This window comes from Cervus canadensis, chromosome 18 (genome assembly GCF_019320065.1).
Source record: "Cervus canadensis isolate Bull #8, Minnesota chromosome 18, ASM1932006v1, whole genome shotgun sequence".
In the NCBI taxonomy this organism is placed as follows: Eukaryota; Metazoa; Chordata; class Mammalia; order Artiodactyla; family Cervidae; genus Cervus; species Cervus canadensis.
Window position 1 is genome coordinate 16,894,343 of NC_057403.1, and position 25,533 is coordinate 16,919,875.

Below are 25,533 nucleotides of genomic sequence, written 5' to 3' on the forward strand. Positions count from 1 at the left end.
AGTCCATGGGGTCACAAAGAGTCGGACACAGCTGAGCCACTGAACTGAACTGAACTAATCCTGTCATCTTAAAATGTAAATTGTGGGAGTGGGTCTAATAAGACCTTTACAACCTTGAGACATTCTTTTGATTTATGGTAATAACCAATTTAAAAAGTATATAACTCCCTAGCGAGGGGGGCACTCTCCATCCCCCTTCTGATGTCTATGTCAGAAGCTTTCTCTGTCCTTTTTCATACTTTATTAAAACTCCACTACACAAAAGCTCTTGAGTGATCAAGCCTGGTCCCTGGTCCTGAAATTAAATCTTTTCGGAGATCACAAATCCGACATCGTTCAAGGTAAGCTACCATAACCCCCATCTCCACCTGCCCTGGACTTGAGAATGCCTTCCTCGACCTTCACTGACAACTTCTTAACTTTCCCTCAGCCACGCCAAAGACAATGAGGCCACTAGGTTCGGCCAATACTCGGAACTACTCTCTCCGGCAAAGACCAGAAATTCAGATTGGCTTTAGAAAAAGCGCCTGTGACAGGCGGAGCCAAGTTGCATGCTGGGATGAAGGTCCAGGTTCCCATCTTCCGGGGGGCTGGCCCCGGACTACATTTCCCAGAAGTCTTTCGGCACAAATCCTCTCCGGGCGGGGCGAGTTTGCCGAGAGCGCTTCGAAGTGCTGGGCTAGAGCCTCAGAGGATTTTCCGACTCTTATTTCCCATGAACTTCTGGGCCTAAACTAATCTCAGTCTGTGGGTCCCTTTCCGGTGTCTCCGAGATTTTTGGACTCTGTGCGGTGAGTTGGACGCGTTGGAGGAAGTGGTCAGCTCCCGGTGAGGGTGGGAGGGCTCAGCGGACTTCTCTAGCGCCCTGTCAGAAACGGCAGTGAGGGAGGGAGGCGCTCGAGGTGAGAAGGCCCGGCGGCTGACAGGTTGGGTGGTGTCCGGAGCCTCAAGTCTGTGTGTGAGCGAGAGTCTGAGAAAAATGGTGTGTGACAGACGGCGTGACAGAGCCAGAGTGTGTCTCCCTAACAGTGTGCGAGATTGGGACTGTGTGACAAAGTGACGAGGTGCGTGGCCTTGTTAGTACGTGTGGTTTGCTTTGGCGGGACGCTCTGGGTTCCCTCTAGACTCTCTTAGTCGCTGCCTGAGTTAAGTGACCCCAAGAAAAGAAGTCCTGTGTTAAGCCCTAGAATGTGTGTTTCCGGCAAGAAGACACAGGTCGAGTCTTGAGATGAGGATTTTACAGTTTTACATCTGGAAGCGTCCTCATCACAGTCTCCTGGGAAGACGTGTAGGATTCCTCTTTGCGGGGCCAACTTTATGTGTCAGCACCATTGCAGCCAGACCTCTGTCCCCAAGAATTGCTCTCAGCTGAGTTGCAGCTTCCCCTTTAATGCCGTTTGTTTGTGTGTGGACGACGGCAGATGTAACCCCGGAGAGTGTTTTGTTTGTTTTTAGTTAGGTCTATCTGTGTTCCAAGGAATTCTGGTGTCTCACCATTTCTTCTCATCCCTTCCCGCCGCCCCTACCGACCCCCTCTCCCCCACCTCCTCCCCCACCCCCGGTGCTGCTCGGTTTCTGAGACGACCCTGAGGAGTAGGAAAGAATTGTTGCATATTTAGAAATCCAGGTTCAGGTGAATTTGTCTTTCTTTTTTTAATTCATAGTTCCCTTTGTTTCTTATCTCTCTCTCTGCGTCTCTTTTTTAAGTCTTTATTGAATTTGTTACAACGTTGCTCCTGTTATATGTTTTGGTTTTTCGGCCGGAGGGATCGAGCTGCACTCCCTGGATTGGAAGGCGAAGTCCTAATCACTGGACTGCCAGGGAAGTCCCATCTTTGTTTTTAAATCGTGAGAATTTCTGTTTTCCTTGACTTTAGATATCTCCATTAGTAGTGTCTCTGAAACAGTGTCAGACTTTATTTTGGGGGGCTCCAAAATCACTGCAGATGGTGATTGCAGCCATGAAATTAAAGACGCTTACTCCTTGGAAGGAAAGTTATGACCAACCCAGATAGCATATTAAAAAGCAGAGACATTACTTTGCCAACAAAAGTCCGTCTAGTCAAGGCTATGGTTTTTCCAGTGGTCATGTATGGATGTGAGAGTTGGACGGTGAAGAAAGCTGAGCACCGAAAAATTGATGCTTTTGAACTGTGGTGTTGGAGAAGACTCTTGAGAGTCCCTTGGACTGCATGGAGATCCAACCAGTCCATCCTAAAGGAGATCAGTCCTGGGTGTTCATTGGTAGGACTGATGCTGAAGCTGAAACTCTAATACTTTGGCCACCTCATGCGAAGAGTTGACTCATTGGAAAAGACCCTGATGCTTGGAGGGATTGGGGGCAGGAGGAGAAGGGGATGAGAGAGGATGAGATGGCTGGATGGCATCACCGACTTGATGGACATGAGTTTGAGTAAACTCCGGGAGTTTGTGATGGACAGGGAGACCTGGCGTGCTGCGATTCATGGAGTTGCAAAGAGTCAGACACAACTGAGTGACTGAACTGAACTGAAGTGTCTCTCCTGGACCTTCTGGTGAATGACCCACTATGCTGATGCAGCTCTCTCCCCAGAGACCCCCTATTGTCCTTCTCCTCAGTCAGTAGCCATCTGTTCACATGGCAAATTGTTCAAATCCTCAGATGCATTGGGAGACATTTTTCAAGAATTATATCCAAATGTTTTAAATTGACCAGTGAAGAATGAGAGTGGTGTAGCCACACTTGTTAAGTATCTACTCTGTAGGAAATATTGTTGTGTTTATGTGCGTAGATTTCCTTGCCCTGACTTTGAAGGAAAAAAAATAATTTGTGTTTATTCACAGGAGAATCTTGACAGTGAAAGTGTCTCACTGTATAGCGAGCTACAGCTACAAAATGTTGAGGAGCTGGTAGATGTCATTTGTTTCAGACCCACTGATTTTCAGTGTTGGGCCTGTTGGTTCAGTTTTCTTCATGACTGAATTCCTTATCACTCAATTTTTTACATTTGGAAATATCTTTATTTTTCTGATTGGGCTTCCCTAGTAGCTCAGCTGGTAAAGAATCCACTTGCAATTCAGGAGACCCCAGTTTGACTCCTGGGTCAGGAAACTTCCTGGAGAAGGGATAGGCTACTCACTCCAGTATTCTTGGGCTTCCCTGGTGGCTCAGATGGGAAAGAATCTGCCTGCAATGTGGGAGACCTGGGTTGGGAAGATCCCCTGGAGAAGGGAACAGATACCCACTCCAGTATTCATGACTGGAGAATTCCATGGACAGAGGAGCCTGGCAGACTATAGTCCATGGGGTCGCAAAGAATTGGACACAGCTGATCAACTTTCACTTTTATTTTTCTGATTACAGAGTTAACGCAGGTTTGTTGCAAAACATTCACCAATCCAGGAAATGTATAGAGAAGGAAGTTAAAATTATATCCTGTAGAGTTAATCATTCTTATTATTTTGATGTCTTTTTATTCAGTTGTTTAAGTCAGGACAGGCTCACTTCAGCATACCTGGACTAAAGCTTCTTTTTCCTTCTGCAGCTCTGTCTTTTCTGGACTCTGTGCTTCACCAATAGAGGAACCCTATGGAGCACTAATTAGTTCCTGGGATTCTAGAACCATGACTGACGTAAGTTGGTCTTTCTCCTTGACATGTTGTGATGTTTAGGTCATGTGGATCTTTTCCTGAATTACCCTAAAGCTTTCTACTTAACAGTACCCCCTCCTTGAACCTCCTTCTCAGTTTTTCCTGTTCCAGTAAACCGTGATGCCAAATAGCCCAGCATCTGCCCTCTGTGCCATTTCCAGTCAGCGCCATTGTATTCATCAACCACATGACTCAACATCTCCTGTGGCTCAGTCTTCCATCAAAAGCAGTGAAGGGATGGAGTCCTCTAAGGGAAATATTTGAGCATCTGTCGAAGAATAACACAAAGAAATATACTGAACAATCAGCTTGCTTTTATTTATATACTAGGAGAGCCAACAGTAGGTTGAGTTCATCATCTTTCAAAGGCACGAAGAGGATTCATACAAGAGGAGGAATAGAGGAGAGGATGAAAGACTTCAGACTTTTAGAAAGCAACAGTTTTCCTTTTGCAAGCCAAGATGCTGATTAATTCATGTTCTATCTAGGAAAAAAAAAAGGATAACGTTCCCCCAATAGTTTTCCTTTTTCAGGCTAATATGCAGCTATCAAAGAAGCAGGTCAGGGTACTCTGCCCTTAGCCAGCTGAATGGTCACCCATGGGAAGAGTTTCAATTGTGTATTCTTTGGTAGAGCTTTGGTGTTTAACTGGCACAGATCCATATAAGGCTGTCTTAGTTCTTGCCTTTTGTTATTACTTCCATATTTGTTCAGCCAGGGCTGCCCTGTTTCTCTTATTAGGGTTTCTCATTCCCATGACAAGTCTGTGGTGTGATGAGTTAGTGATGAGGGTTCCTTTGGATCACACAGGAAAACTTGGAACTTCTACACAGACCTGAGTTTTCCAGAAACATAAGATAGAATTTGAGATTTCTTAGTTTCAGCTTCAGTTTGTATGAGATCACATGTTTTGCAAACTTGCAGGATTAGAGTGGGAAGTGAGTGGTTCTTTCCAGGGATTCCCTTCTCAATAAACACCAGTGTCAAAGTCCATTTTGCTACTGACCAGGTTGTGACATCTGTGTCATGTCTTCTATCCGTATCTTCCAACTTGAGAACAAGGAATTGTTAAGCGATGGATGGTTGATGGTACCAAATAAGAAGAGGATCCAGATTCTTAAATACTGGATGATAACAGACTCCTGGAATTAAGAAAATCTTTAAAAGTTTTGTTCACCCTAAATGTACAATAGTTATTAATCTTATATGATGAACTGAATTGCATCTAATAATGTTTTATGTACTCAATTCATCACAATAAGAAAAAAATGCTAACCACAGGGAACTGTACTCAATATTTTATAATTACCTATAAGGGAAAAGAATCTGAAATCCCTGTGCTATATACCTGAAACTAGCACAATATTATAAATCAACTATACTTCAGTAAAAATATGTTATAAGAAGAAAAAGGAAAATGCCTATGATCTAACAGAATGATTCACTTGAGGTTTAATGGTAATCCTTCATTTAATGGAAATCATTTTTCTAAAATAATAGATTTTATAGTACATTTGGGGAAAAAGGTGTTTTTTTTTCATGTTTTTTTAAAGGAACAAGATGGTGTAGCAATTCCTATATATAAATTTATGAAGTGGGCACATAGCAGGTTGTATGTATGTATACAGACCCATAAGCACCCCTGTCCCTTCCCCCAACACACTTTTTATTTAATAGAGGAGAAACTGGGATTATTTTGTGCATATCAGACAGGTCTGGACAGCTGAGTTATCTCACAGTATACAGGAAGTTCTTTCTGCGATAACAGGCTTCTTCTCGAACGTGTAGACACTCTGCTTTAATCATATTAATTTCCTTACTTTTTCCTACCCATCTGTTTCACAGGCTTTCAGCTGACTTGGTTGCTATATTTTTCTCTTCTTATAGGTTATCCTTCATACTCCTCTTTCAATTTCTTTAATTTCACAAGTAATGAGTGGGTTTTTGGTTTTAGGGCTTGGTGACATTCAGGGATGTGGCCATTGACTTCTCTCAGGAGGAGTGGGAATTCCTGGACCCTGCTCAGAGGGACTTGTATGTGGATGTGATGTTGGAGAACTACAGCAACTTGGTCTCACTGGGTAAGGTCATATGCCTGAAATAATTTAGACTCTTCTATCTGCAACATCAGCTTTCTCCACTGGGAACTATAGGGCTGTTTTTGAAGAAACCAGGTGAATTTCTCCCTTCACGTTCTCAAAATAATGTTTTGGTATTCATTGGCTTAGAAATGGGTTCATTGAGCACCTTGATCAGCCCATCCCTCAGGAAGCTTCAACCCTCCTCTGGCCTTTTCTGCAGTGGCCTCTCTTCAGTGACCAAGGAGCTGGATTTGTATTATGGGGCATATGTTTATTTCATAACTACTGTCAGAGAAACCAGATTTCATACTGTGTTTAACGTCAGCATTTCTACAGGTGATCTCTGTCCTTGCTAGTCATAGTGTGGTTCTTTTATGTGAGGGACCATAGAAAGGCCAGAACAGAGTTTGTGAAAGAGGGAGTACCCATTAGTGAGTGAGGGAGACAGACAGAGCCCAGGTGATAGGCTGTGGTGTTGGTTTCGGGGAATAATGTGGATTGTTCTCTCAGTGATTAGAAGCCATGATTTGGTTGACGTGGGGTTTTAACTTTTTTATTTTTAAGTGTTACACAAACACCTATCATCAGCTTCTTCCAGGGTTGGTTAGAAATTGCAGCTTGTCAGGTCCTACTCTAGCATCTGTATTTACTCATAGTCCCCTAGTGATTTTTTATTCACCTTCAAGAATTGCTCCCCTTTGTTATATTCTGACCCACATATAGGAAGTACAGCTAGAAACAAAATCCTGATACACTGTGGCTTTCAGAAGAACCTCTCTACTTTAATAGAGTGGTGGACTGAATGAACAGAAATTCATTGCATACTAAGTGAACATGTTCCTTTACTTCCAACATATTTGAAGTTGAAAATTACAATCTGAACTTTGCACTTTACAAAGTTAAATCCTACACTGAGTTAAATCCTAGAAATGTCTCACAAAACTTGTTTTCACCTTAGCAAAATAATAACAGTAACAATAATAACATTAATAGTTAACATTATGCTTACTAAAAACCAGGCCCTGTACTAAGCAGAGCAAATACATGAATGTTTTTAACTTTTACAACATCCCCATGAGGTAGGTACTATTTTTAACCCTTTTTATGATGAGATTACCGAGGCACATACAGTTTAAATGACCTCCCAAGGTCACACAGCTTGTGGGGATACAGTGGCAACAGTTGAACCTAAGAAGTCTGGCTCTAGAATCTGTGTTTTAAAACCACTGTTACGTGTTCTGTTTGCTCAAAAGAGGTAGAACCTGAATGAGCCTAAAACAAGATCATTTATCTACTTTATATGATCTCATGTTCTTCATTCCCACTGTTTCTCTCTTCTCTGGAGTCTTTATCAATATTATTTTTACCTTTATTGCAAATTTAACCAAATGTTTTGCACTTATAATTAAAAAAAACACAAAAAAACAAATCTCTCAAACCATTTGAGATTTCTTTTCCTGCAAGCAGACACTCCATTTCTAAGCCATATATAGCAGCATTATTGGAGCAAGGAGAAGAGCCCTGGATAATTGTTGGGGATGTGAGGAGGTGCAAGAAGTTAGATCCCAGGAAGGCAAAGGCAGGAGGGAGCCATCAGCCCGGGGAACAACCTCACAGGTTACACAAGAGAGAAAGGGAACAGCTGGGATGGTGTTTGGAAGGTCCTTATGAAGGACCAAGGCCTGTGGAGTGAAGGCCTGACACCTGGGAGAAGATAGAGATCTCAGTTTGAGCTACCAGGGGAACTTCATCTTGATCTCATTTCTGAGACTCTTTGTTTCTCCTATTTCCTTCCATTTCAGTGAGGTTTTTGTTCCCATTGGAACTATTTTACTTATATGTTGGATATAGCTATTTTACAGCTGTTTTGCATTTGTGTATGTGAATGAATATACATACTCGTTCATCAATTCAGCACATATTTGGAGTTACTACTCCTAGCCAGGCTGCATACTGGGCACTATTAATACCATCAGGAACAAGATTGATAACTTGCTCATTCTTGTGTACTTTGTGTCATTGGGGAGGAACATAAATAAGTAAATAAATAGATAAATAGTATCATGTAATGAAACATGTTGTTCATGAGAGGCAGGCAGCATAAGAGAACAGAAAATGATGGGAACTGATACAGCTAATTCAGATAAGGGGGTCAGGGAAAGCTTTTGTGAATAGAAATGTGACGTCTAGGATCAGGTTATATGAATACCTGGGGGAGGAACATTTCACTCACAATGAACTGAAGGGCAAAGGCCCTGAAGGTGGTAAGGAACTTTATTGGAAGAAATCTAAGAAGGGTAGAGTTAGTAAAGGAGTGTGTACTAAGAAATTGGGTCCCAGAGATAAGCACGGGTTAGATTAATATACAGTTGTGTTGTTGTTTTCTTAGGAATTTGGATTGTTTAGTTTCAGTCTGAAACAACTCATTCTTCTTTTCTTGATTTACATTCCTTATTTCTTGAGTAAAAATTTACAATATTATGTTTCAAGTATATAGCAAAGTGATTCAGTTATACATATATGTGTGTGTGTATATATATATATATTTCAGATTGTATTCCATTATAGGTTATTATAAGATATTGACTATAGTTCCCTGTGCTATACAGTAAGTGCTTGTTGCTTTTCTATTCTGTATATAGTAGTTTTGTTAATCCCATACTCTTAATTTCTTCCTCCTCTGACTTTCCCCTTTGGTAACCATAAGTTTCTTTTCTATGTCTCTGAGTCTGTTTCCATTTTGTATATAGATTCATTTGTATTATTTCTTAGATTCCACATATAAGTGATGTCATATAATATTTGTCTTCCTCTGTTTGACTTACTTCACTTAGTATGATGTTCTCTAGAGCCATCCATGTTGCTGCAAATGGCTGAGTAATATTCACTGTGTGTATATATATCATATCCTCTTAAACCAGTTGTCTGTTGATGGGCATTTGGGTTGTTTCCATGTCTTGGCTATTATAAATAATGCTGCTATGAACATGGGGTGCATGTATCTTTTTGAATTACAGTTTTTGTCTTTTCAAGATATATGCCCAGGAATGGGATTACTGGATAATAATAATTGCTCTATTTTTAGTGTTTTTAAGGAACTTCTGTTTTTGTTCTCCATAGTGACTGTACCATTTTACATTCCCACCGTGTATGAGGGTTCCCTTTTCTCCATAGTCTCTCCAGCATTTATTACTTACAGACTTTTATGATGGCCATTCTGACTGGTATGAAGGGGTGCCTCAGTGCAGTTTTGTTGTGCATTTCTGTAGTAATTAGTGATGTAGAGCATTTTTTCATGTGCTTGTTGGCTATCTTTGGAGAAATGTCTATCTAAGTCTTGTGCCCATTTTTTAATTGGGTTGTTTATCTTTATTGATACTAAGTTGTATGAGCTGTTAGTGTATTTTGGAAATTAACCCCCCCCCTTTTTTTTTTTATTAGTTGGAGGCTAATTACTTCACAACATTTCAGTGGGTTTTGTCATACATTGATATGAGTCAGCCATAGATTTACACGTATTCCCCATCCCGATCCCCCCTCCCACCTCCCTCTCCACCCGATTCCTCTGGGTCTTCCCAGTGCACCAGGCCCGAGCACTTGTCTCATGCATCCCACCTGGGCTGGTGATCTGTTTCACCATAGATAGTATACATGCTGTTCTTTTGAAATATCCCACCCTCATATTCTCCCACAGAGTTCAAAAGTCTGTTCTGTATTTCTGTGTCTCTTTTTCTGTTTTGCATATAGGGTTATCGTTACCATCTTTCTAAATTCCATATATATGTGTTAGTATGCTGTAATGTTCTTTATCTTTCTGGCTTACTTCACTCTGTATAAGGGGCTCCAGTTTCATCCATCTCATTAGGACTGGTTCAAATGAATTCTTTTTAACAGCTGAGTAATATTCCATGGTGTATATGTACCACAGCTTCCTTATCCATTCATCTGCTGATGGGCATCTAGGTTGCTTCCATGTCCTGGCTATTATAAGGAAATTAACCCCTTTAATGAGGCTTTTATCAGGAGGAACTTTGAGGCTATTAAATATTGTATTCCTCTTCAAACTTTCAGTTTATTCATATGTTGGATTTCTAGTCAGCAGGTTGTAATTTCTTCTTCCCATTATTTATTTTGAAGCTCAAAATATATGATCTGTTCCCAGATGTGATCCATGGGAACCCTCTAAATAGTAGCTTCTGTGTCCTTTGGCATGTCTCCATCACACTTAGAGCATCTCCTTATTTTCTGACATAACGCCAGCCCTAAAGTCAGCCTTTTCTTCAAGGTGCCTTGGTTCCTTTTAGTTGAGTATGGTATTTAGAAGCCAGAATCTGAGTGCTAGATTTGCTCATTGCTGCTGGGAAATGGCTTTCCCTAGGGCCTCTCAGTGAACAGAGTAGGGAGAGAATATGTTTATATGCACGCATGCATATATGTACACACTTTTACATCTATACTATGAGTTCACACAGATGTCTCCAGTTCCTTTTCAACACTACAGCTTTCATTTCAGCTTATGTACCTTCCATATTTCTAATTCCCTTTTCTGACAATGAAAAACCTGGGTTCCATTATTCTTAATGTATTTATAGTTGACCCTTGAACAACATGGGTTTGAACCATGCCAGTCCACTTATATGCAGATTTTTTTCAAGAAATATACAGTTGACTCTCCGTTTCCACAGGTTCTACATCCATGGAAAAGGAGGGCCAACTGTGGGACTTTGCATCCTTGGGTACCTGAGGTGGGTTCTGGAACCAATCCCCCAAGATGCCAAGGGATGATTGTACTTATTTGATCAAACTTTCTGTGACTAAGCAGTCTTCTGTCATCACTACCACCACCACCTTGACCGTGTGATTGCCTTTCTATCCCACTTGGGCTGTGACAACCCATGCAAGTCACTAAGCACATGAACATTTGTCCTAACCTTGCTTGCATTCTGACTCCTGACATGAGACAACCCTTTTACATTGTGACCATCCTTATGCTGGCTGACCTTCAGATCCTGCTCTGGGCCTCATTTTATTAAATCCTGATCCTTGAGGATGCATTTTGAAAATATTCTGTGTGATGAGATGGAAAGTCTTCATTAAGCTCTTCTGCTGTATACTGAAGTGTAGTGGTTACCTTGCAGGAAACTGCCTGTGTCGTTGTTTGAATTATGAGTTAAACTAGCTGCTTTTTTCATGGAACACCCTTCTTTTTCTTTCCTTGAAAGAATGACTGACAGGCAGACTATGGTTGAAGGCTTGAGTAGTTGGAAACATTTTCTTCTAAATGAGCATGTCACTTAAAGAACAACTAAGATTATTTATTGCCAATGATAAAATTTAAACTTTCAAGTAAAAATTAGAATTGTGTGAAGCTTATATCCATTATTTTGAGCTTTCAATTCAGTTCAGTTGCTCAGTCGTGTCCAACTTTTTGTGACCCCATGAATCGCAGCATGCCAGGCCTCCCTGTCCATCACAAACTCCCGGAGTCTACCCAAACCCATGTCCATCGAGTCAGTGATGCCATCCAGCCATCTCATCATCTGTCATCCCCTTCTCCACCTGCCCCTAATCCTTCCCAGCATTAGGGTCTTTTCCAGTGAGTCAACTCTTCGCATGAGGTGGCCAAAGTATTGGAGTTTCAGCTTCAGCATCAGTCCTTCCAATGAACACCCAGGACTGATCTCCTTTAGGATGGACTGGTTGGATCTCCATGCAGTCCAAGGGACTCTCAAGAGTCTTCTCCAACACCACAGTTCAAAAGCATCAATTCTTCAGCGTTTAGTTTTCTTCACAACTCTCACATCCATACATGACTACTGGAAAAACCATAGCCTTGACTAGATGGACCTTTGTTGGCAAAGTAATGTCTCTGCTTTTAAATATGCTATCCAGGTTGGTCATAACTTTCCTTCCAAGGAGTAAGCGTCTTTTAATTTCATGGCTGCAATCACCATCTGCAGTGATTTTGGAGCCCAAAATAATAAAGTCTGACACTGTTTCCACTGTTTCCCCGTCTATTACGCATGAAGTGATGGGACCAGATGCCATGATCTTAGTTTTCTGAATGTTGAGCTTTAAGCCAACTTTTTCACTCTCCTCTTTCACTTTCATCAAGAGGCTTTTTAGTTCTTCTCCACTTTCTGCCATAAGGGTGGTGTCGTCAGCATATCTGAGGTTATTGATATTTCTCCCTGCAATCTTGATTCCAGCTTGTGCTTCTTCCAGCCCAGCGTTTCTCATGATGTACTCTGCATATAAGTTAAATAAGTAGGGTGACAATATACAGCCTTGACATACTCCTTACCTATTTGGGACCAGTCTGTTGTTCCATGTCCAGTGCTAACAGTTGCTTCCTCACCTGCATACAGGTTTTTCAAGAGACAGGTCAGATGGTCTGGTATTCCCATCTCTTTAAGAATTTTCCACAGTTTATTGTGATCCACACAGTCAAAGGCTTTGGCATAGTCAATAAAGCAGAAATAGATGTTTTTCTGGAACTCTCTTGCTTTTTCTGTGATCCAACGGATCTCTGGTTTCAACAGATCCAATTTGATCTCTGGTTCCTCTGCCTTTTCTAAAACCAGCTTGAACATCTGGAAGTTCACGGTTCATGTATTGCTGAAGCCTGGCTTGGAGAATTTTGAGCATTACTTTACTAGCGTGTGAGATGAGTGCAGTTGTGCGGTAGTTGGAGCATTCTTTGGCCTTGCCTTTCTTTGGGAATTTTGAGCTTTACAGCTTCCCAATAAATATTTTTCTGATGAGGTAGATATATTTTTAACTTATGTTTTTTTTCGATATTATGTAATGAAATATGTCAGCATTTCAAATATCTGCAGAATTCAGTGAGCCAGTATTTTTCAAATGACCAGTGCATGATATTACAGAATTATGCATGGATAAAAGAAAATCATCCAAAGTGCAATGGATTCTGTAACATAGTATGAAAAGTTCATGGGTATGGTTGCATACTCCACCTTGGAACTAACCTTTTAAGAAACCATCACTTCTCATGTTTTACTGTATCAAAGAATAGCATCCACTATTACCTAAACAAGCTCATAGAATATTCTGCTATTTTATAATTATATATCTGTTAGAGGCTGGATTTTCTTCATATGCTGTTTTCTTCAGTGCTATTTCTTCAACCAAAATAGCATTGCCACAATTTGAATGCAAAAGAATCCTGTTGTCTTCTGTTAAGCCAGATATTAAAGAGACTTACAAAATATTTTAAGAAGGTATTCATTAATTTTTTGTTTTGGAATTTTTATTCCAAATATTACTTTTCACAAAATGTGTTATTTAACATTAATGATTTATCATTTTTAAATAAATTAATAACTTTAAATTTCTCAGTTTTAATTTCTAATATGGTTAATTTCAAAAGATATAACCTACATAAACAAAAGCTCTTTTGGGTCCTTAATGCTTTTTTTTTAAAAAACATCTAAAAAGAAGTTAAACTTCTGTTCATTTACTATCACTGTTGAGCCTTAAACAAAACATTCAAATACCAAGTAATTATAATTCAAGTTCAATTCAAATTTGTTGAACTACTTATTGAGGCTAAGTTGTACATAAGTGCACTCCTTTTAGTTTACATTTGGTCATCTCAAAGTAATTGTAATATTAGGTTGGTCAGTTTAAATACTGGCTTCCTTTTGGATATACACACAGTCTTTACACCCAAATGTTATTGTATACAAAACAATAAGAAATTATTAAATAAAATAGCAATAGTCAATGCAGTTTAGGCCTGTGCCCAATTATTCTTGATTAAAATTACTTCCCACAATCATTTCCACAGTATTCATCCACCATTTATTAGCTTACCAAGGTATTAAACAATCACTAATAGGCAAAAACACTAGATTTGTATACTTTGTATTGCAGATATACTTACGCATGCGCAAGCAAGGGATTCACCAATATTGAAGAGTATAAGAGTCTACTGAGACCAAAAAGTTTGAGAACCATTGCCTCAGAGTATGGTTCTTACTTTCAATATATGGTTTTTGAGAGGCCTCAAAATAAATGCTTGGGAGTGTTCATTGAGGTCTTTCCATTTGAATTGGGTTGACTTCCAGTGTGCAACCTCTAGAATCTCCGATTTTAGTCAATGTCCCAGGCACCTTGTAAATGCATAACATTTGGTTACAGATTCAAGGGAGAACCCCAACATAGGTTCCTGGGGCTCCTTTGCATGGCTTCTCCTTTGATAAACCTTGAACCACAAATTCCACTCACTTTAGCAGCCCTGAATTCAGATCGTAATATCCTTGCCCAGTGACTTGATTAGTGGAAAGGCACATTTTAGTTTAAGAGACTATTTACCAAGGAAGATGATGAGGAACTTGTTAAAATGACCCTTGTGGAATCCTCCAGAAAACTGTCAAATCAGAACATGATGATGACAGAAAACAACAAAATTCTGTAAAGCAATTATCCTTTAATAAAAAATAAATTTTATTGCTTTTTTTTAAATAAACTTTTTAAAAAGGCCAAAAAAAAAAAAGAACATGATGAGATCACAAGAGTTGAAAAATCACAGCTGAATTTATTGTTGGACAGGAGAGTGCAGGGAGCCGGCCTGAATGTACAGGCCCCTTACGGCCCTAAGAGAGATCAAAAGGTCTCTCTTTGTCCTGCCACCCCTTCTTGTTAAAGTATAGACTGGCATTTGTCTCCTTCGGGGAAAAAACACACCGGTGACCTTTTTGCCTGTTTTTCTGGTGCTGATAAGCTCATCATGCCTGAAACCTGTTTTCCATCTAATGTTCTATTGATGAAGCCTGTTTTCTATCTAATGTTCTAATGATCTTAATCATGTTGGGCGCTAGGGTAATTAACGCTTTACTGATCTTGAGTGTGGGAATTTAAAACATCTGTAGCTCTGCACGTATGCAAACCCTCGATCTATTCTTAGTAACTCCTGTTAGCGTATATATAGGCGTGGTATTCTTCAATAAAGTTGGCGGAGTAGACGCAAGCGGACTCCGTCCCTCTCAGCCCCATCTTTCTCTTTCTGAGTCTTATTTTTCCTAGGTACTCTGGTAATTGCGTTCTTGACCAGTTCGTTTGCCGGCAGGCTCCGGCAGGAGAGAGGCTTGTGCTTAGGAATTCACTAAATCTCCTGATTTAGTTCACTTATGAGTATTATTTTCAATTTGTCTTTACTTCTAGTATAAAGGATTTTTTTTCTGGTAAAGGGAATAAAATGTGGTTTTCTTGTTTTCTTTCAGATTTGGAGTCGACATATGAGACAAAAAATACATTTTCAAAAAAGGACATTTTTGAAATAAATTTTTCCCAGTGGAAGATAAAGGAAAGAAATAAAACCATTAAGCTTGAGGCATCCATTTTCAAAAATAACTGGAAGTGTAAGAGCAGATTCAAGGGGCTCCAGGGACACCAAGAGAGATTCTTCAGTCAAGTGATAATCAGCTATGAAAAAATGCCCACTTACAAAAAGCACGAATCTCTTATTGCACATCAAAGAACTCCTAATCGAGAAAAACCCTACATTTGTAAGGAATGTGGGAAGGCTTACAGTCATGGCTCAAAACTTGTTCAACATGAGAGAATTCATATGGCTAAAAAACATTTTGAATGTAAAGAATGTGGGAAGGACTTTTTAAGTGCCTATCAACTCACTGTGCATCAGAGATTTCATACTGGTGAGAAACCTTATGAATGTAGGGAATGTGGGAAGACCTTTAGTTGGGGATCAAGCCTTGTTAAACATGAGAGAATTCATACTGGTGAGAAACCCTATGAATGTAAAGAATGTGGGAAGGCCTTTAGTCGTGGCTATCACCTTACTCAACATCAGAAAATTCATATTGGTGTGAAATCTTATGAATGTAAAGAATGTGGGAAGGCCTTTTTTTGGGGCTCAAGCCTTGCTAAACATGAGATAATTCATACAGGTGAGAAACCTTATAAATGTAAAGAATGTGGGAAGGCCTTCAGTCGTGGCTATCAACTTACTCAGCATCATAAAATCCATACTGGTAAGAAACCTTATGTATGTAAAATTTGTGGAAGGGCTTTTTGTTGGGGCTATCAACTTACTCGACATCAGATATTTCATACTGGCAAGAAACCCTACGAATGTAAGGAATGTGGGAAGACCTTTAATTGTGGCTCGAGTCTGGTTCAACATGAGAGAATCCATACTGGTGAGAAACCCTATGAATGTAAAGCATGTGGAAAGGCCTTTAGTCGTGGCTATCACCTTACTCAACATCAGAAAATCCATACGGGTGAGAAACCTTTTGAATGTAAGGAATGTGGGAAGGCCTTCAGTTGGGGTTCAAGCCTTGTTAAACACGAGAGAGTTCATTCTGGTGAGAAATCTTATGAATGTAAAGAATGTGGAAAAACCTTTGGTAGTGGCTATCAACTTACTCGACATCAGATATTTCATACTGGTGAGAAACCCTATAAATGTAAGGCATGTGGGAAGGCCTTTAATTGTGGCTCAAGTCTGGTTCAACATGAGAGAATCCATACTGGTGAGAAACCCTATGAATGTAAAGAATGTGGAAAGACCTTTAGTCGTGGCTATCACCTTACTCAACATCAGAAAATCCATACAGGTGAGAAACCTTTTAAATGTAAGGAATGCGGGAAGGCCTTTAGTTGGGGTTCAAGCCTTGTTAAACATGAGAGAGTTCATACTGGTGAGAAATACTATGAATGTAGAGACTGTGGGAAGGCCTTTGATAGTGACTATCAACTTAGTGTTCATCAGAGATTTCATACTGGTGAGAAACCTCATCAATGTAAGGAATTTGGGAAGACCTTTACTTGTGGTGCAAGCCATGTTCAACATAAAAGAATTAATAATAATGATAAACCCTACAAATATAAAGAGTGTGGGGAAGCCTTTATATGGACAGCCTATTCAAATGGGGCAGTTGATGCTGGTGAAACTATGACTGAAGAAATGTGAAAGAATGTGTTTTTGTGTATGTATAGACAACTTAATGTGAGAAGTCTTACTCTTGAGAAACCTTTTGAATGTAGGGAATGTGCAAAACCCTAAACTGTGTATGGATAATTGATATCAGAAAATTCATATTAGTGAGAAATATTTTGAAAATGAGGACTAAGAAAAGGCCTTTCGACTTCTGTATGATCTTGAACATCTGTACTGACGTGAAGCCATTTAATTGTAGGAAATATGTAAAGATCTTTATTTTTTTAAGATCTTTAATTCATAGTACAAAGTCTCATAAGTGTTGGAAAAATTATGCTCATCAGAAACTCTTTAAGGCATATGGGAAGATTCTAAATTTAATTTGGTTCTTGTATATCAGAGAATTCATACTGCTGTGAAATTCTGTGAATTTAAGGAGTATGGGAAGACTTGTAATCATGGTAAACATCTTAAAATACATCAGGGAATTCATCCTAATGAGAAGTCATTTGAATTAGAATTGTAGGAAGGCCTTTAGACAACTGCGACTCCAACTATTGTCCAGAGACGTTTTGCCAGTCTATAAAATCATTGCCTGTCAATCATGAGATAAATGCAGAAAGTGAGAGTAAATGTTTGGAAACTTTTATAGAAATTTGATATTGCCATAACATTATCATTATATTTTACAAAAGTATCAGTCAAAAAAAAAAAAAAAAAGTATCAGTCAATGAATGATTGGAAATTTAAAATGAAAAGTTTGTCCTTCCCTCTATAAGTTGAGAGACAACATTCATACTTTTTAAAACAGGAGACAAGTCACAAAGTAACTTAATTAGAATATGAAATTCTTCACTTGTCGGACAATGATTAGGATAGCAGAATACTTAATACTTCATAAGATAAATATGATGTATACTTCATCAGACTTTGGTAAATCTGAATAAGGAAAAATCAAGAAAGTTTGCAACATTGTAGAATCATTAATAAGAAAAGAGATATAATTAGAGATACAGAGGTTTTTTTTTTTTTTTTTTAAATTTAAGGCAACACAATGTATTTAAACATATTTGGATCAATAAGCAAAGAAAAAGACTGAAAAAAATTGCTCCAAGATCTCTTTTTTAGAAACAATAGTTGGAAATTGTCATCTTCTTAGGTATCAATTTCAAGAGGAAAAAAAATTTTTTTGCTATCTCATCTGGATAACATATATATCTAGTAACGAAACTAAATGGAGATAGCCTCCAAAAAGCAAAAGCTAGATTAATTGAATTTGCCTGCATATGTGTTCAGTTGCTTCAGTCATGTCCAACTCTTTGTGAACTCGTGGACTATAGCCCAACAGGCTCCTCTGTCTATGGATATTCTCCAGGCAAGAATATTGGAATGGGTTGCCATGCCCTCCTCCAGGGGAACTTCCTGACCCAGGTAAATGCAAAATTTTTAAGTAAAACACCAATAAGCAGAATCCAGATGTAAGATTGCACAGTAGAAAATAGTTTTTATGGAATATTCAAGCCCAAAACTTTCTGGTTTAAATGGAAATATAGGCTAACTGACCAAAAAAAAAAAAGAATCAGTATAAGTTTAATTCATTCTGATAGTTCATCTTAAGGTTTGTGTGACTTTTAGAGTAGGAAATTACACACAATGACTTAATTCTAAGAAGAATTTAATATTTGTAAATCAGAATGCATCTCAAAATTGGTGACTTTTCATTTTCATCTCGGTGGCTGTTTTGATTTAGTGCCAGCATGAAAGCATATTAGTTATGATGAAATAAAAGAATGTTTATATACTCAGAATTTGACTCTTTAAAAATGACTGATTTCCAAAAATCAGTTACATCAGAACTGCACTGACAAATGTCTGTGGTTCATCTTGGTCATTGTTTTAATCTGCACCTCACCTCTATGTCCATTTTTGCAGATAGGCCATCCATGGTATCTCTGTTCAGTCGTTTATGGTCTAGTGGTTGACAGCATTATTCCACATAATTGTAATAATCAAATGTAACACAAAGCAGAATACTTTGAGTGTTTTAATAGAATATATCATCACCAGTTAGAATTTTACTCCTCCGGGGTACCATATTTGCATGTTAACTAGGAGATATGGTGATAGCACCTTATCCTACCATTTCAAATTGTAGGTCTCGGAAGTCACCGGTGCTTAATAGTACTTGAGAAACAAAGGAAATTAATTCTCTGATTAAAGAAGCTTATGAAGCAGCATCTTCTAAAATACCCTCTTAAGGAACTACCTAAAGTACCTTATCAGCTTATCAAAAGGCTAAAGAGTAGTGAAGAAAATGGTTCAACTGTGTTTAAGTTGGTGTTATCTCAAACTTCACTATGGAAATACCAATTCTCATGACTTATTAACATCTTGAGGGTGTGAAACTGCATTGGGAGGCGCAACCATAACTAAGAGATGATAAAGTTGGAAATTACAGTCACTGAGTCTGATTGTTTAGCTATGACAAGATGACAGTATCGTACTCTCAGTTGCCTTCTAATGTTTTCTCTTATGAGTAAATATCTTTGTTGTGTCTAAGTAGGCATGGCTCCTGAGTTTTATCAAATGCCATTTTATTATCTCTTCCTGCAGTTGTATTTAATTTGTTATACTGTGATAATTATTTATACTGACAGACTCTTTGACTTCTTCCTGTTTCTAGGTGTACTCAGGTTAGCCATTGGGTGGGTGGGTGGGTGGGTGGGTGGGTGGGTGGGTGTGTGTGTGTGTGTGGGTGTGTGTGTGTGTGTTTTGGATTCCCTACTTGATTTCACTTACTACTATTTTATTTAGAATTTTTACATCTTGTGAGTAAGACTATATGATGATTTTCTTTTAGAATGTATTTTTTTGTTTTTGTATTGCGATTACCTGTTCCTTAAAATTGCATGACTCTATTGGGTTGTTTTGTTTTGAATTGGAGGTCCTTAATCACTTTTTCTAGTTTAATCTGTTGATTTTCTTGTCTTTGAATTTCTACTTAGGACACAACAATTTCACTAAATATCCAGCACAGTTCCTTTAAGGAATCTTCATAGTACCAGCCAAGATCCACATAAAAAGAGTATTCCAAAATAGTCCCTAACTGAAAATCTTTCAGCATGTGTTCTGGAAGATACCATGTTGGGAAGTCAGAGTGCCTTATAGGACTGTTATAATTAGCCGTGTCTTTCAGAGTATATACATTTCTTTCTGTGTATACTGTGAAGTAGAATTGCTTGAGTTTGTTTATGGGTATGTCCATGTTCAGCTTTAATAAGTTTAGTTCTCCTACATATTAATAGACTTCCAAACAAATATACCAGCTGGCACTCCCAACAGCAGTGTGTGTTTGTATCCTTGACAATATGTGGCATCATCAGTTAAAAAATATATGTACATATTTTGCTACTGTGATAGGTATACAGTGGTACCTGATTGTAATGATTGTGGTTCACATTTCCAGTTTTCTGATTGTCTGTTGGCTATATGAATTTTTCAGTATCTCTTCGCTCCTTGCTCATACATCATTGGATGCATTAGGTGTGTACAGTTTCACAAAGTATCTGCACAATTTATAGGACAGGATTTGACCTGGGCCATCGTGTGTGCATTTATCCTCCACTAGACAGGGAGCTGGTTGATGGCTACGATGGAATCAGCTTTGTCTTTGCATCTCCAGCTCCAAGTATGATCCATGAGTTTTAGTTGTTTAACACAGTTAGGATACATTCATCAGAAATTAAAAGAACCAAAATGAAGCAATGAGGAAGTATATTGAGTCATATAATATGATCCATTCTGGGCTGGTTGCCCTTTGTGCCTGACGTGAGAGATACTGTGATCTCCACCACCATCACATTAGAGATTCTTTTCACTTCTCTCCTACATTGAGTTTCTAGTTTTCTGCTTGCTCCTGTGGAGCAACCTCCAGTTGCCTTCTCAGAAGGGGGTGATTTTTGAAATAACTCACATGGTTAAAAAGGTTATTCTCCCCTTCTGTTTCTGATGTCTCATTTTGGCCAGCAGATTCTTGGGCACGTTCTTTTCATGGTCCATGGCAGAAGCACAAAATGCTGAGCCAAAGCATCTTTAAAGTCTGTACAACCGTCCTGATCAGCTCACATTCTATTGATTAGACAAGTCAAGTGGACAAGCCCAACATTAACAGAGGCAGGGGTGAACCATGCCAAGGGCAGATGGTAAAGGAAGAATTGTGGGAAAACAGTATAAGCTACCAGGCTCATAACAACATAGGTGGCTTCCTTATATTACCTTATGTGGGTAGCTGAGCAATAGTTAATCATTTCAAAGATAGTATATCTCCATGATGTCAGCCAATAGAAAAATATAAACCTTTCCTATAACTATGCTCATAGTTGCCAAATGAATTTATAAATTTACATCAATTTCTTTTAAAATAGTAAATTATCATGTATTAATATGGCTTAAATTGAGTCTCCCTTGGTGGCTCAGTGGTAAAGAATCTGCCTGCCAATGCAAGAGATGCAGTTTCAATCCCTGGGTTGGGAAGATCCCCTGGAGAAGGGAATGGCTACCTACTCCAGTGTTCTTGCCTGGGAAATCCCACGGACAGAGGGGCATGGCAGGCTACAGCCCATGGGTTTGCAGAAGAGTTAGACACAACTTAGTGACTAAACAACAAATTGAGTCTTATGACTTGTGGCAGAATGATTGTCACTAATATGTCTGTTTATGAATCAGTTCAGTTCAGTCACTCAGTCATGTCTGACTCTTTGTGACCCCATGGGCTGCAGCACGCAGTCCATGAATAGTTATGAATAGTTGTGGAGAAGATTACAAGAAAAAGAGAGAAAATGTGTCAGAATTCTGTACATTAAGATGCTTTGTAATATCCAAAGTTAAAGAAGTTTCTCTTTCATATAGACTTCCTGAAAATGTGACCCCCACCATGTGAACACAATTTGACAAAGAAATAAAAGGTATGGGCAGATAAACAGGTGTTTCTACTTTGTGGGCTTGTCTCACAACATGGAACTCCTCCAAATGAGTATTATTTGGACGTTAGTGCTGGACTGGGAGGTGCTCTAACGAAAGGCTGTGCAGGGTCCCACTGACAGCCTTTTAAAAGATGGAGGCTATTGGAAGAGGTCATCAAAAGGAGGTGACCACTGGTTGACCTGAAAGCTGGACCCTGGCAATTGGAGACTCCTCCCTACCCCCTTCTTTGGAATGTGCAGTCTGCCCAATGTTCTCACACCAGGAGCCATTTCAAGGATGCAGCCTTGAGATGCTAATGTGTTGTTGAGACCATCTGGACAGTAAATGTGACTGAACTCAGCTAAGGCTTCTCTGTAAACAGCTTGCAGCTGTCCAAGATAAGCCTCCTACATAAGTTCCCTTGCTTATTTACACTGCCACCTACCAATTTGGAGTGGTCTGCCTATTCTGTTGCCCTCCGTGTACATGGGTCAGTTTTGAATTTCACCTGGAAACTCCTGAGTTTGTGAACCAACACCAAGAAGAGAAAGTGCTTGGAGACTTTAAGAGGAACTGGAAGGTCAGAGGTGCGGGAGCATCACTCTTGGATGTGCACTTCATTTCCCTTTCCCTGAAAGCTTAGTTGTAATTTAAGTATCATTTGGCTGGATCCCTTCCCCTAAGAGTTCCTTCAAACAACTTCCATAGGTTACATTCAGTGGATGGCATAATTGCTGAGCCCCAGCATAGCTGAGATTTTGTGTGTGTGTGTGTGCATTAGTCTGGGTTCTCCAGAGAAACAGAATTAATAGGTGATGATACATATACACTTTGCCAACAAAGGTCTGTATAGTCAAAGCTGTGGTTTTTCCAGTAGTCATTTATGGATGTGAAAGTTGGACCATAAAGAAGACTAAGTGCCAAAGAATTGATGCCTTTGAACTTTGGTACTGGAGAAGACTCTTGAGAGTCTCTTGGACAACAAGATCAAGCCACTCAATCCCAAAGGAAATCAACCCTGTTAATCCAAAAAGGATTAACACAAAACCATACTGAGGCACATCATACTTAAACAGCTGAAAACTGAAGGTAATGAGAAAATCTTGGAAGCATGAAGACAAAAATGACTTGTCTTCAGAAATGAAGCAGAAAAATATAAAACAAGACGCAGAATTCAGTAGCAAAGAAAAGAATCCATAAAGAACAAAGGCATTTCAGTAAAAGAAACAATTAAAATTTGTCATTCAGTTCAGTTCAGTCGCTCAGTCATGTCCGACTCTTTGCGACCCCATGAATCGCAGCATGCCAGGCCTCCCTATCCACCAACTCCTGGAGTTCACTCAAACTCATGCCCATCGAGTCAGTGATGCCATCCAGCCATCTCATCCTCTGTAGTTGGCTTAAAGCTCAACATTCAGAAATTTGTCATTAGCAGACATGTACTCCAAGAAATTAAGTTCTTCAAGCTGAAGGGAATTGATAATGGAAATTTAGATCACTGGGAAGGAATGAAGATCATGTGAAAAAGTAAATATATGAGTAAATAAAAAAGATTAGAGCTTTTTGGTCTTAATTTCTTTAAAATACAAAAGACTTTAAATTTCCAAGTGGAGTGCTGATGTGACTTTATGGATTACTACTTCTTAACTGCAAAAAAAAAAAAAACTGATGCAATGCAGAGAGCTGGTGGTCAATACATGAATCAGGAGATTAAACATAGCTTCACTTATGTGCCCCCTGTTATTTGACAAAATATTGAGTACACAATATTGTCTATGAAGTTATCTTGTCAAAAATGTTTAATCTGATACCTAGTCAAGCCTCTAGACATAATGTTCACAGTAAATGTGAAGGTTAGAGAAACAAGCCCATCTGAAGAAAAATTAGCACAAATCTAGAACGGGCAACATTACATGGGTTACTTCTCCTGAGTCTTCAAAGAGTTTAACTCACAAAATAGGTAGATGATAAGTTCTTGACCAAAACAGCCTCAACTGCCATAATCATAAAATATATGAGCTTAGTTTGTTTCGAGCTTTTAGAAAAAGCAAACACTTTTGAAAGACATTTCTTAAATAATTGGAGAAATCTGTAAACGGACTGATTATACAACATTATAGGTCTAGTATTAATGTCTTTTAGGTGACAATGGCCTAACAGTCATGTAGAAGATAATCTTTAAATCTAGGAGTTGTATTTTTGAGTTGTATGTTGATTTTTTTTAGAAGTGAAGTGATACCTGAAACATTTACCCAAAAAGCACAGCACTACGATATACTACATATAGTATATAACATATATATGTATATATGTTCAGTATGTTATAAATATGATAAATGTGAATATATATACATTCTTAGAGAGAGAGAGAGAGTGGCAATACACTGACTCTAGGTGGAAGGCAAACAAACCTTCATTATACCATTGTACCATTCAGGTAAATGTGAAATTTTTCAAATACTTGAGGAAAACTTTGCCTCTCTTTTGGCTACCCAACTGTTAATCTCTAATTTCCATGAATTGTAGAGAATGTGAATTGTCTGTCACCTGTATTACAGAAATTACGGTAAGAAAATTTCTTCAAGCCATTTTGTAATTTTTCAACAGCTATACACTCAACATTCAACAAAGGCATAGGGTTTCTTCCCATTATTCATCTTCAGGGGGGATGAGCTCTGAATAAAAAAATTTCCTGTTTAATACACTCTATGGGATTTTGTGCAAAATTAATGCTCTGACGTGAAATATGGATGAGTGATGATAGATTTTTAAAATGCTCATAGGGTCTTCCTTCCATGTGAATTTATAACAATACTAGTAATTATCATTAAAGAATGATTATTAATAGTAAGCAAATACTCTGAGCCAGACACCCTTCCAAGCATTTATATTTATGTTAAATAATAATCTTTAGCATAACATAGTTAGGTGGTAGAAAAGTGATAATATTAAAGGATGTGTCAAGGCTAAAGGCTTTCTGACTTTCATTACATTACGAGTTTCTCACCAACGTGAAATCTTTGATGTTGAGTAAGTTGAGAGCAACGAGTAAAGGCCTTCCCACATTCCTTACATTTATGCGGCTTCATACCAGTATGAATTCTCTGATGCTGAATAAGTCGCTCACTGCGATTAAAGGCCTTACCACATTCCTTACATTCATAAGGTTTTTCACCAGTATGAATTCTCTTATGTTGAGAAAGACCTGATATAGAACGGAAGGCCTTCTTACATTCTTTACATATATATGGTTTCAAGCCAGTATGGACTGTCTGATGATAAATTAGTTGAGAATTAAGTCTAAAGGTTTTTCCACATTCCTTACATTCATAAGGTTTCTCCCCAGCATGAATTGACTCATGTGTTTTAAGGTCTCCGACACGACTGAAGGCTTTCCCACACTGTTTACATTCATATGGTTTCAAGTCACTGTGAATGATCTGATGTTGAATAAGGTAAGAATGGAGCTTAAAAGTCTTCCCACATTCTTTACATTCATGGGGCTTCTCACCAGTATGAATTCTCTGATGTTGTGTAAGTTGAGAGCCTCTACAGAAGGCCTTCCCACATTCCTTACAATCATAGTGTTTCTCACTACTATGAATCCTTTTATGTTTAAGAAGGCTTGAGCCCCTACTAAAGGCCTTTCCACATTCCTTACATTCATGAGGCTTTTCACCAGTATGACTTCTTTGATGTTCAGTAAGTAGATAGCTGCGAACAAAGGCCTTTCCACACTGTTTACATTTATATGGTTTCTCATCAGAATGAATTTTCTTGTGTTGATAGAGACTTGAACGATGACCAAAGGCCTTTCCACATTGCTTACAGATATAAGGTTTCACACCATGATGAATTTTCTGATGGAGACACATATCTCGGTACAACCTAAAAGTTTCCCCACATTCCTTACATTTGTAGGGTTTCAAACCC

At 38.8% G+C, this 25,533-nt stretch overlaps 2 protein-coding genes across 7 annotated transcripts in view; one reads left to right on the forward strand and one right to left on the reverse strand.

Annotated features, from left to right (window-relative positions):
• Positions 1-16,678, forward strand: part of ZNF283 (zinc finger protein 283) — a 33,146-nt gene extending 16,468 nt beyond the window's left edge. Inside the window, exons 1-5 of one of the 6 annotated variants that reach the window (XM_043435273.1) lie at positions 635-791; positions 2,824-2,889; positions 3,525-3,612; positions 5,585-5,711; positions 14,957-16,678. In XM_043435273.1, coding sequence (XP_043291208.1) covers positions 2,876-2,889; positions 3,525-3,612; positions 5,585-5,711; positions 14,957-16,671 — 1,944 coding nt within the window. In that variant the 5' untranslated portion in view covers positions 635-791; positions 2,824-2,875 and the 3' untranslated portion in view covers positions 16,672-16,678. Of the gene's footprint in view, positions 1-634; positions 792-828; positions 903-2,823; positions 2,890-3,524; positions 3,613-5,584; positions 5,712-14,956 lie in introns of those variants that run through there. The other 5 variants (XM_043435274.1, XM_043435276.1, XM_043435279.1 and 2 more) reach the window with 5 other exon arrangements.
• A 6,842-nt stretch (positions 16,679-23,520) lies between these two features.
• LOC122421246 (zinc finger protein 404) lies at positions 23,521-25,529 on the reverse strand (the record flags this gene model as incomplete). The annotated part of the gene is made up of 1 exon (XM_043437119.1): positions 23,521-25,529. A coding segment is annotated over one exon (942 nt), but the record flags the coding sequence as incomplete, so codon positions are not given.
• Between the last annotated feature and the right edge of the window lie 4 nt (positions 25,530-25,533).